The sequence below is a fragment of the Acomys minous genome, assembly GCF_964271855.1.
Source record: "Acomys minous genome assembly, chromosome: 6".
NCBI classification, from domain to species: domain Eukaryota; kingdom Metazoa; phylum Chordata; class Mammalia; order Rodentia; family Muridae; genus Acomys; species Acomys minous.
The window spans coordinates 121,228,722-121,241,403 of NC_140487.1; the positions used below are offsets into that span (position 1 = coordinate 121,228,722).

General features: G+C 51.0%; 1 protein-coding gene across 1 annotated transcript in view; it reads right to left on the reverse strand.

The window, feature by feature from the left end:
- Positions 1 to 916: 916 nt before the first annotated feature.
- PLOD1 (procollagen-lysine,2-oxoglutarate 5-dioxygenase 1) overlaps positions 917 to 12,682 on the reverse strand; it is a 30,278-nt gene continuing 18,512 nt past the window's right edge. The window contains exons 13-19 of the mRNA XM_084787554.1: positions 11,525 to 11,666; positions 9,760 to 9,873; positions 9,154 to 9,219; positions 8,351 to 8,455; positions 6,718 to 6,864; positions 4,131 to 4,256; positions 917 to 1,773 (exon numbers count right to left, since the gene is read on the reverse strand). Coding sequence (XP_084643680.1) covers positions 1,618 to 1,773; positions 4,131 to 4,256; positions 6,718 to 6,864; positions 8,351 to 8,455; positions 9,154 to 9,219; positions 9,760 to 9,873; positions 11,525 to 11,666 — 856 coding nt within the window. The 3' untranslated portion in view covers positions 917 to 1,617. The remainder of the gene's footprint in view (positions 1,774 to 4,130; positions 4,257 to 6,717; positions 6,865 to 8,350; positions 8,456 to 9,153; positions 9,220 to 9,759; positions 9,874 to 11,524; positions 11,667 to 12,682) is intronic.

The window sequence follows — 12,682 nt, forward strand, 5'->3', positions numbered from 1 at the left end:
TTGTGATGTTTGACATTCATCACAGTCTACAGTGGAGCACATTTAGGTTTCTTTCTGCCTTACAACCACCGGCGACAATCCCTCAGGACAAGGATTTGACTGCTTCAACCACAGAACCCATATTCAAATCCCTGTTCCTACCGCTTACTTGCTATGTCCCTAAGCCAACAACTATTTCTCCACCTGTGAAGAAAAAGTAGCCCTTTCCCAGGAGGGCTATGTGCTGAGGGCCTGACTTGTACCATAACCAGCTTACATGGAGAGACAGACAGATGGTAGCCCTTAGCAGGGAGTAGTGGCAGCATGCCTGTAATGCCAGATCTTGGGGTTCAAACAGGAGGATGCTGAGTTGGAATCCTACCTGGGCTATAGAGATATTAAATCTTATTTTTAAAAAGCCCTGAAGCATAGCCAGACCAGTGTGCCCAGGATCTTTAGTTCTTTAGGCCTTTAGTTCATTTTCACGGCTGCAGGAAGAGCTGGCAAAGGTCTGAAGGCAGTGACAGGTAGCACAGGTCTCGGCAATTGAAACAACATGACCCAGTCAGTACCTGGTTCATAGTAGGGTTTTAGAATATAAAAATGCATCCTAAACTGGGTGCGGTGGCGCACGCCTATAATCCCAGCACTTGGGAGGCAGAGGCAGGCAGATCGCTGTGAGTCTGAGGCCAGCCTAGTCTACAAAGTGAGTCTAGGATAGCCAAGGCTACACAAAGAAACCTTGTGTCAAAAAAAAAAACAAAAACAAAAAAACACAGAAGAAAAAAAATGCATCCCAGACGCCACAAGACATTGGGTTTAAGAAAATGAGTCCTCGAGTCCACTGGCCACCTGTCCTTCCAGCCACAGGCTCTCACAACCCTCCCTGCGGACGTCTGCTGGTCATGTGTACGCTGGCCCACACCAGACACCTTCATACAGTGGTTTGAGCAACATTTAATAGAACTCTCATCTCTGTCCCTGTCTCCAGAGGCATCTGGACAGGGTGACCCAGTACAGTGTGGACATATCAAGCCCCTCCCTCAAGCAGGGTCAGTAGAGGAGCAAGCTGTGGCACAGATGATGTCTTTCCTGCACCCCTGGGAGGATTTCTGAGCTGCAGTCTCAACGGGGGCACCTGTTTGCTCTGGTGATTAAAAACCTGGAAAGGAAGGCAACAACAACACTCTGGGTTCAAGGGTGGAGGTGGCGGGGGGGGGGGGGGGGGGAGAAATGGGTTGACCTAGATCTTGGTGGCACTGAAACTTCAAAGAGAATCCTGGGACCTAGCTCTTCCAGAGGTGAAGTACTCTGAGCTTAGCGTGTGAGTCTGCAGTATCCCCGGCAGCGCCCACAGAAGTCTGGCCTGGAGAAAGTCAGAGGGAGGGGGAGGGCTGGGAACTCCAGGACGAAAGTCTCCTGAGACTGGTGGGAGGGAGCACCATTGGCGGCCCCAGTCTTGGAGGGGCGCCCCATCTCTGGCCAGCACCCGATCCTTCCAACTGGTAGCTTCAAGAGCAACAGGAATTCAGGAATCAGAGGTTGGGCTGGGTTCCTCAGGACCCAGAGGCCTCCAGGGGCTGCTGGGCAGTGGTTGTCTACGAAGAGATAGGTCTAACAGAGGCAGGCACGGGCCAGTTAGGGATCGACAAAGGACACAGCAATGTAGCGGGTGCCCTTGGTGGTGGGAAGGCCCTCGTGGTAGTGTGTGAGCCTCCCGGGGTGCATGAGGGCCCAGCCCTTCCTTGGGGCTCTCACGGAGCAGTTGTAGCGCAGAAATCGGCAACCTCCACCCTGGGAGAGAGGAAGCATCCATGAGTTTTTGCCTATTTTCCTCCCCGGTCCCCACAGCTCTCAATCCTCAGTCCTATCAGCACAAGGGTCTGAGGATGGCTTGCTTGCGGAGTGACAGTCACCCGCTGCCTGAGAAAGACACTAGGGAGGTGCAGAGGCTGATCTCAGAGTCAGGCAGCCCCCGGCAAAAAGGTCACCTTCCATCCTTCACCCTTTCCTAAGTTTGGGACTCCCCTAAACCTCAGGCTCTGCTTCTATAGCTAGTTGACAGAAATAAAAGAGTATAGGCAAAGAGTTTAGCCAGGTGTGGTAGGGCCTGTAATCCCAGCACTCAAAAGGTGGAGGAAGAAGAACGAGTTCAAGGCCAGCCTCAGCTTCATAGCAAGTTTGAGGCCAACCAGGGCTACATGAGACCGTATCTGAAAAACAAACACTATACACACACACACACACACACACACACACACACACACACACACACACACACACACACACTCATACATATAGCTTAGCACTGCTTGCCAAGTGTGGCTCAGCAGGAGGGCATTTGCTTAGGAAGCGAGAACTCTGGGTTCCAGTGGCCAAATTACTCATTCCTAGAACTACAGATACTTTGTTGCCTGGGATTTCCTGGGTAATCATGGCCTCTAGTCACACTAGATGTCCCTAGCAACCTCAGCGTCTGACACTTTAAAATGTCTTCAGGCATCGCTAATGCTCCCCAGGAGTCAAAACTGTTCCTGGTTGAGAACTCATGGCTCAGGGCTGTCCCAGCTGACGTGTTTCGTTTGGCTTTGTAAAAGCCAGAGTCTCACCAGGCATGGTGGTGCACGCCTGTAATCCCAGCACTTGGGAGGCAGAGGTAGGTGGGTCAATATGAATTTGGGGCCAGCCTGGTCTACAAAGTGAGTGCAGGACAGCCAAGGTTACACAGAGAAACTCTGTCTTGGAAAACCAAAAACCAAAACAAAACAAAAACAAAAACACCTCAAATTTTCATACCTGGCATGGTGGCGCACGCCTTTAATCCCAGTGCTCGGGGGAGGCAGAGTCAGGTGGATCTCTAAGTTCGAGGCCAGCCTGGTCTACCGAGCTAGCTCCGGAATAGCAAGGGAAGCTTTATCTCGGAAAAAACAAAAAACAAAAAACAAAAAACAAAAACAACCCAAGCCAAACCCAAACAAAAAATACCCAACTGTGTTCTGGACACTTGGGTGTGGTCCCGGCCAGTGTTCAATGAGCTATACCCTGTGTCTGAGTGGTCCTCTCTGGTGAGCTAACCATAACAACGGCTGCTGGTGGGTTTGGTTTTGAAGTCAGAGTCTCATGTAGCCCAGGCTAGCCTCGACCTGGCTATGTAGCTGAAGATGACCTCGAAGATCTTCTTGCCTCCATCCCCTAAGTGCTGAGATGACAGGTGAGCGCCACCATGCCTGGTTCTATGCAGTGCCTGGGTGAGTGAGCCCAGCGATGTGTACATGATAGCTAATCACTAATACCCACACAGCCTCCTCTCCAGTCCCAACCCAGCTGTCTGTATCTGTATGGGTGTCCTTCACAGTGCCTACTCCAGGGCCAAGTCCAGAAGAACTAAAAAAAAAAAAAAGTTGCAGCCAGTCTTGGTGGCACCCACCTTTAATCCTGACACTCAGGAGACAGAGTCAGGCAGATCTCTGTGAGTTTGAGGCCAGCCTGGTCTATATGGTGAGGCCATCTCTCGACACAATTTTTTTTTTTAAATTGCATAAGGAGTGGATGGAGGCCCAAGCTAGCTCACTAATTGACCCTATGTGGAGGTGTGGCTGAGGACCTCAGAATGGCTCTCCTGGACTTCAATGCCTTCGTGGTTTCCCTGGCTTTCTTCCAGCCATAACTGTGTGCCCCACAGCAAGGCTAACAGTCCCCACACTCCCAGAGAAGCCTGCTTCCTTCTCATGAGGAGAGCCCAAGCTCCCTCACCACTGTCTGCCAGTCAGTGAGTGCTTACTGGGGTTTCTGATGAGCCATGACCTGGGTCCCCTCATTTGTTCTCACAACTCACATGAAGACTGAAATGAAACAGAGAGACCAAAAAAAAAAAAAAAAAAAAACCTTGCTACAGGACACAAGGCTACTGAGGAAGAAGGCAGGATGCAGAACCACTGCCCAGACCCCCTGGAGTTTGTGCTCTGGTTCCTGTGGACCTTTCCTCCTGCTGAGTTGTGCCTTCGCCCCGACTCTTCCAGGAAGCCCTCCACACATACTTGGCACCATTTTTCCCTGAGCCCCAGGATCCGCTGTCATAATCACTGGGTTTTGCTCACCAGAGCCTGGGCTCTTCCCGAGGCCTGCCTCTGTGGCCTGAGGCCCTAGCTCACCTCATAGTCTTCCCCGACTCTGTTCAGGGCTATGTTGATAGTGAAGGTGGAGGCGTCGTGGTGGGGCATCAGCGAAGGCTGCTCGTCAGGCTTGTAGCGGACAACAAAGGCTAGATCAAACTGGGCCTGTGACGGAGCAGGGAACAAGAAGGCCTACATCAGTCAAGAGAAGGCTGTAGAGGGCCAAGGAGAGACAGAGTGTATAGCGAGGGTCCAACTAATCCGCTGCGTTGTTCACTCTCAGAGGGTGGGACTGCTTATGTCCTCCACGGCCTGGAACCGCAGCTAGTTCAGAGAGACTCAGGAAGAATGTAAGGAAAGAGGGAGGGGGAGGGGGGTGGGAGGTAGGGGTGGGGGTGGGGAGATGGGGGATGGGATGAGAGAGGAAGGAAAGAGAGGCAGAGTGAGAACAGGAATGAATGGGACTCTGTTTACCCTTTCTGTGGCCGCCATATAGACTGCCCATTCCCTGAGAACAGGGCCCAGGTGCCCCCAGAGAAGGCATGCTCTTCCAGAGGACTGGGGTTCCATTCCCAGCACCCACATGGTGACTCACAGACATCAGCTGCTCCCCTCCAGTCCCAGAGGACCCGACAACCTCTCTGTACTCCGCGGGCACTGTACACCCATGGGGAGCAGACATACACGTAGGTGAAACACTCACACACGTAAAGTTAGAAGAAAAAGAAAAAAGGGGAGGCATGCCTGTGGGAGGCAGGAGAACTGCTTCAAGTCTAGCTTGGCCTACATAGCAAGTTCTAACCAAGCTTGGGCTATACAGAAAGACTCTGTTTCATAAGGTAAAAAAAAGGGGGGGGGGAAACAAAAAAAGGGGGGGGGAAGTAGGGAGGAAGGGGAGAACGTAGCTCAGCGGGTGGGAGTGCTTGCTTGGGATGTATGAAGACAAACTTGTAAATGATGCCACGAAAAAGACAGGGCGGTGGTGGCGCACGCCTTTAATCCCAGCACTCAGGAGGCAGAGGCAGGCGGATCGCTGTGAGTTCGAGGCCAGCCTGGTCTACAAGAGAGAGAGTTTCAGGACATCCAGGGCTACACGGAGAAACCTTGTCTCAAAAACAAACAAACAAAAACAAAAAACAAAAAAAAAAGCAAACGAAAAGACAGTAGGGGGACGTAGTGGCCTCGCAGCCAGCTGCGCGTGGCTTCTTTTGTGGACTAGAGAGATAATGACGGTAAGGTTTAAAGATACAGAGAACAGGCTCAGTGGTTAAGAGCACTTGATTCTCTTGCAAAAAGACCCAGGCTAGGTTCCCAGCACCCACATGGTAGCTCACAACTATCTGTAACTCCAGTTCCAGAGGATCCAACACCACCTTTTGGGCCCCTCAAGCATCCGTATGCAACTCTACACAGCTACATTTAATTTTTTTTTTGGTTTTTCAAAACAGGGTTCCTCTGTGTAACCTTGGCTGTCCTAGACTCACTTGTAGCCCAGGCTGGACTTGAACTCACAAAGATCCACCTGCCTCTGCCTCCCGAGTGCTGGGGTTAAAGGCGTGCGCCACCACGCCCGGCAAAAATAAAATTTAAAAACAAAAAAAACTGAATACATTTACAAAGAAACAAATAAAGGCATAGAAAGCTTAACCAGGCGGTGCACACCTATAATCCAAGTTACTCAGGAAGCTGAGGCAGCAGAGTCTAAAGTTCTAGACCTGCCTGGGCTACAAACTAAGTTCAAGATCAACTTGAGCAAGTTAGTGAGACCATGTCTCAAAATAAAAAGCAAAAAGGGGAACCAGGATTAAAGCTTGGTGGTTCACACCTGTAATTCCTGCTCTTGGAAGGCGAAGCAATGAGCATCATCTCAGGTTCAAGGCCAGCCTGCTCAGCATAGAGAGACACTGTCCCAAAAGACAGCAACAATGGGCTGGAGAGATGGCTCAGAGGTTAAGAGCACTGTCTGTTCTTCCAGAGGTCCTGAGTTCAATTCCCAGCAACCGCATGGTGGCTCACAACCATCTAAAACTGAGATCTGGTGCCCTCTTCTGGCCTGCAGAAATCTTTAAATAAATAAATAAATAAATAAATAAATAAATAAATAAATCTTAAAAAAAAAAAATATGGAGCCGGGCGTGGTGGTGCATGCCTCTAATCCCAGCACTCGGGAGGCAGAAGGCAGGCGGATCACTGTGAGTTCGAGGCCAGCCTCGTCTACAGAGTGAGTCCAGGACAGCCAAGGCTGCACAGAGAAACCCTGTCTTCAAAAAAAAAAAAAAATGGGACTGTGACTCTGGTAAAATGACTGTCTAGACATGAAAGGCCCTATGTTCAATTCCCTGGGCCAATAAATAAGTAAATAACAGAGGCAAGATTCACAAGAAGCACAGTCAGAGCCAGGAGAACATGCTAGATCCATGGATGCCTCAAGGCCCCACCTGCCGTTTCTGTGTCTATACACACACAGACACACAGACACACACACTTCCCGCTCCCCCCCCCCTTCTCCATACCTCACTTAATGGGGTGGAGATATTTCTCTTCCTTGGAGAACAAAATGTCTAGCCTCCCCCTAAAGCTGAGACTGTGCCCACCATCCCGCCCTGTGGCGCCCAGGCATACCCACCCGGGTGTAGTAGCCAGGGTAGAGCTTCTCGGTCATGGGGGCGATGTACTCCACCAGGAACTTGTGCCACTCCCGCTCGAAGGTGATCTGGTTCATATGGATGTCAATGGTGGGCACGTTTTCATAGCCACCCTGGATACGGGTGTCCTGGAAGTGACCATGGAGAGAGACGCTAAGATGGCACCCAGACTCCAATGCCCTGATACCCTTGGTACAGGATAGGACATTATATGACAAAGGTGGGCGGGGATGGGGGTGGGGGGTGGAGGGTTGCAGATGTCCTTAAAGTCTTCATCCATTGGGGGTTTTTTTGTTTTGTTTTGTGTTTGTTTTGTGTATTGTTTGTTTGTTTGGTTTCTGAGACAGGGTTTCTCTGTGTAGCCTTGACTGTGCTGGACTCACTTTGCAGACCAGACTGGCCTCGAACTCACAGTGATCCACCTGCCTCTGCTTCCCTGATCCATTGGTTTTGGGTTAATCAAATGAGAGGTTACCCTGGGGGCTCAGATCTATCAGGGAGCCTTTTCACAGAGAATCCTGGGCAGACGGTCCCAGCTCCTGCTGGCCTTGGAGAACCCAGCTGCCCGAGCTCTCCAGCTTCAGGGAGCTGACTTGCTATGACAGCAGCGCTGAACCCAATCCACTGAGGAAGAAAAGCTCCAGCAGACCCCCCACATGGCAGCTCTGTGAGCTCCTGAGCAGAGGACCCAGATAAGGCATGCCTGGCTCCTGACCCTCAGAAACTGGGAGACAATAAATGGGTGCTCTTGGGGTGTTGTCTTGGTCCTGAGAACTGAACCCAGAATCTTGCAAACACTAAGCAGGTGCTCTGCCAACATTGTTTTTCAGCCCCTTAGTACAACACGAAACAGGGGCCACCATTCACCGAGGCTCTGGGGTCTATGGACTGTCCCTGTCACTAAAGCATGAGCTCTGGAGATCTTCCCAGGCACCTAACCACCTAGTTCAGGCAGGTAACCAGAGGCCAACTTGCCAATTGGAGGCTCACAGATCTGGGAACTCAGCTGGGCGTGGTGGCGCACAACTTTCATTCCAGCACTCGGGAGGCAGAGGCAGGCAGATTGCTGTGAGTTCGAGGCCAGCCTGGTCTACAAAGGGAGTCCAGGACAGCTAAGACTACACAGAGAAACCCTGTCTCAAAAAAAACCAAAACAAAACAAAACAAAAAAAACCCAAAAAACAGATCTGGGAGCTCGTGCATTTTTATTGGCAACGCCAAAAGGTCCCAAATCACGTGTAGGCAAGGGACTCCTTCTGAGAGCAAACGTTCATCATGCTGCTTGCATCAGATGGCTGATGAACGTGAACCTGGTACCCAATGCCCTTCCCTTCGTCCCCCGTTGGCTCATTTCTCCTCATTTCCACATGCTTGCCTGGGGGCACGAAGCTGAAGCATTCAAATCACAAGGCAGGAAATGAAAACTCTGAACCTCGCTTTAAGGCAGCTCAAAGCCACACAACTGGCAATGTCTGCTTGGTAACCCAACACACCCAGTTTCTAAACCTTGCGTCCTTGTCTGCCTGCATCCTGAAAATAGAGTCCTGGGCAGATCGGCTAGGCAGTCAAGAGACGAGCACAGAAGGAGAGCCTGGGCGAGGACGTCTGTGATACCTTGTTATCACCCATGGACCACTGGCCAAAGTGCTCCATCTCCTCCACCAGCTCATCACAGGCCGCCTCCGTGAAGATGGGGAACCAGTACACATCCGGACAAGGCTGGGAGGAAAGAAGACTCCATCAACACAGAGTGACAGCACCATGTCCTCCTGAAACTGTGGGCTGCCCTGGGGTAGGGGGGCGTAGGGGAGGCTCCTCCTAAGTCTCCCCAGACAGCTCCCTGATCCCTGGGGAACTCTCTGAGTGTCCCCGGGGAGTGAGGGCTCAGTGCATGCCGTTTAGACTGCGCAAGGGGCCGAAAAAAGACAGAGATCAGGCAGAGGTTTCCAGTTAATGTTACAGCCACAGTTACCAGCATCACCCATGGGAGAGTGTCCACCTCGGGTGGAGACTACAGGCATGAGCGGGGGGGGGGGGGGGGGGGGCGTGGGGACAGAGCCTTCAGCCCACATTCTTGGCTCAGAGGCTGCATTTGGCGATGGTCCTATTTCCTTCTCCTTGAACTTTTTGATTCTTCTGCCTCAATGCTCTGAGTTCTGGGATTATAGGTTTGTACGCCCATGCCGAGCAGATTCGGATTCGTCCATCTTGTCAAAGGACTTACAGATCTCAGCTGGAAAGTGCTGCTGGGGGAGAGGCCAATCCACCCCCAAACACTGCCAGAGCAGGCAGGCAGGCAGGCAGGCAGACAGACAGACAGACAGACAGAAGAGTGCCTCTCCTCCCCCTCCCCACCACATTCAAACTCCACCCTCATGCACTTCCACAGCAACAAGTGTGGGCTATGAACCCCCTACCGTCTCCACCAGCTTCCCCACCAGCGCCTTGGTGTAATTCTCATGAATGTACTTCTCCTTCCAGTCCTGTAGAGAACGCAAGATGGAATGGGGTTCGCCTCAGTCAGCTGTGGTCGCCTCAAGTGGCTCCCAAAGAGTCTCCAGCCTGCAGGCCCCTCAAAACATGAGTAGGTAGGAACTCGCCAGAGGCAAGTCACATGTGCCTGCTGCCTGTGGGAGTCCTGTCTGGATTCACAGGCTCTCACATTTGCACCTGTATGTGTGTGCAAGTGTCTGTGTATAGGCCCACATCAGCTACATGTCCTATCACTTAGGTATAGTGTCACACACTGTCACAACTGCTGCTTCCTCAGGGGTAAGCCAAGCCAGGGAAAGACACATTTTTTAGAACCAAAAGAAGTGAGGCCCAAAGGTTAAAAAGGCTCAATGAAGTCATAGTTCCCTCGTCCACTAGATGGCGATGTGTCTACGGCCCCCTCTGCATTAGAACAGTCCTGGAGGTGAGTGGGGGCTTGTGGAGAACAGGTCATGAATTCTCCTGCCAACAGGATCCACCAACTGGAATCTCTTTGACTTCCAGCCCAGGCCCGTCCACCCAGGTCTCACCTCAGGGTTGCTGAACACCTCCCAGAGATCGTTATGTAAGTGGGTGGTCTGGTAGTTATCCAGGGACAGCAGGTGGCCAAAGGTATGCCGGTTGGTCAGGAACATGAACACCTCCTACGGAGAGTTGGTAGATAGGAAAGTTTCCTCGCCCTGCACACCCAGGACAGGGCAGCACAGTCCCCCAGCCCCCAGCCCAGCCTCACCCTGGAGATGCAATCAGAGAAGGCTTCCTAGAAGACTGAATACTAAAAAAAAAAAAAAAAAAAAAAGGACTCCCTCTCCCTTTCTTGTTTGTGGCACTGAGGATCAAACCCAGAGCCTCAAGTCCGTAAGCAAGAACGCTCCCAAGGGCTGTGATCCTGTCGTGCTGATCACGGGGTAGGGGGGTGAAGGGTGGGGGATGGGAAGATGGGGAGGAACCTAGCCATGATGTCACATCAAAACACATACATCAGGCCCAGAGAGACAATAAAAGCCCGACAACCGAGTGCAATCCTGGGGACCCATGAAAAGGTGCAAAGAGAAAAATCAACCCCACAAGTTTCCTCATCTCCACATGCACACCGTGGGATACATGTGTCACCCCCAACCCCTCCACACACACATACACACACAAAGAGGAAAAAACTCATTGTTGAGTGAGACACTCAGGACACTCAATTTGATCCAACACTAAAAAAAAGAAAGAAAGGTGGGGCGTGGTGGCGCACGCCTTTAATCCCAGCACTTGGGAGTCAGAGGGAGGCGGATCACTGTGAGTTCGAGACTGGTCTGGTCTACAAAGCAAGTCCAGAACAGCCAAGGCTACACAGAGAAACCCTGTCTCGAAAAAAACACAACAAAACAAAAAAAGAAAGAGAGAGAGATACAGTGGGAGGCGCGTGTCACAGCACATGGCTCATGTTTATTTTCCTAGCACTCAGGAAGCAGAAGAAGATGGATCATGACCCTGTCTCAAAATAACATACACACAGCACTCAGGAGGCAGAAGCAGGTGGATCGCTGTGAGTTCGAGGCCAGCCTGGTCTACAAAGTGAGTCCGGGACAGTCAAGGCTACACAGAGAAACCCTGACTCAAAAAACCAAAAAAAAAAAAAAAAAAATCAAAATAACACACACACACCCATATGCATACAGACAAAAATAAAAACAAAAAAAACCCAAGAGGGGCTGGAGAGATGGCTCAGTGGTTAAGAGCACCGCTTGCTCTTCCAAAGGTCCTGAGTTCAATTCCCAGCAACTGCATGGCACGTGGTGGGTCACAACCATCTATAATGTAATCTGATGCCCTCTTCTGGCCTACAAGCAGACAACACTGTATACTTAAATAAATCTTTTTTAAAAAAAAAAAAGAACCCAAGAGATATGAGGTGAGACCTGAAGACATGTGAACGTCTCTTGGACACATTTCCAAGACTACATTGAGGTGAGGAGTCTAGTTTTCCTTCAGCTGAATCCAAATAATAAGTACACGGGGTGTGGTTGCACACTTGTGTAATGCCAGGACTTGGGAGACTGAAACAGGAGGATCAGGAGTTGAAGTCTACTGTAGGCTAAAGGCCCTACCTTGAGACATCAACAAAACAAACAAAAAGTACACATAAACAGTGGCCCAACTGGTCCCGCAGACCCGAGGACCAGCCTCACACCCAGAGCCTCAGAAGCTCCTGGGCTTACAGTGACAAGATGGCCCAGTGTGCCCGCCAAGGCTGAAGGATCACACCCCTGGCACAAGGACCCACCCACCCCCAAAAGCCCCACCGACCTGCTGCCGGACATTGGCACAGAAACTCATGTCAGGATCCAGCTTGCTGTAGTGGAACAGGTCTGCGTGCTGCAGCTCAGCCCTCAGAGCACTGCCCTTGATCAGGTAGACGTTGGAAATGTAAGGCACGTTCCAGACGCCGCTGCGGGAGAGAGAGGAGATGATAGGGTCGCAGGCTAGCTGGAGGGTTCAAAGGCTGGGGAGCCTGGAGCCGGGAAGAAAAGGCTATATCAAAATTATAAATAAGAGCCATATGCCTGTATCCCAGCACTCAGGGACCCAGAGGCAAGTGGATCTCAGTGAGTTGGAGGCCAACCTGGTCTACAAAGAGAGTCCAGGAGAGCCAAGGCTACACAGAGAAACCCTGTCTTGAAAAACAAAACAAAAGCCGTGCAGGGTGGCACACACCTTTAATACCAGAACTTGAGAGGCAGAGGATGGTGGATCTCTGTGAGTTCAAGGCCAGCCTGGTCTACAAAGTGAGTCCAGGACAGCACAGCCAAGGCTTCACAGAGAGACCCTATCTCAAAAAACCAAAAATAAAATAATAAAATAAAATAAAAATAAAATGGGTGTGGCAGCACATATCTGTAACCTCAGGACTTGGGAGATGAAGAAGCCGGATCAGCAGTTGACTTTACTGAACTTAAGGTCTCAGCTGGTGTTGGGGGGGGCACCGTATTCATTTGAGGGTGTTAATCAGGTTTGTTTAATGTGTTATTTTGTTCTGTGTACTTGCATGTGCATGTATGAGCCACAGCGCATGGGTGCGGATGAGAGGACAGCGTTTTGGAAATGGTCTCTCCCTCCACCATGGAGGTCTGGGGAATCAAACTCACACTGTTAGCTTGCCAAAGGCGCCTTTACTCACTGAGCCAACTTGCCAGATCTGATCTGACCGTTTTATTTTGTTTCGGTGCCGGGGGGGGGGGGGGGGGGTCGGAACCTTGCAAATATTCTATGACTGAGCTAACTCCTAAACTCAACGGGGCTGTCTCCTCCTCCAAGACAACACCCAGGAACTCCTCTCTGTGTCCGTCTGACTCTAGTCCTCTTTGCTTGAGGTTCAGTGATGACCAGAGGGCAAATGGGACAGGAATTCAGGGCAGGGAGGTACCACAAACCCAGGAGAAGAGATGAAGAAGGTAATTGGTACTC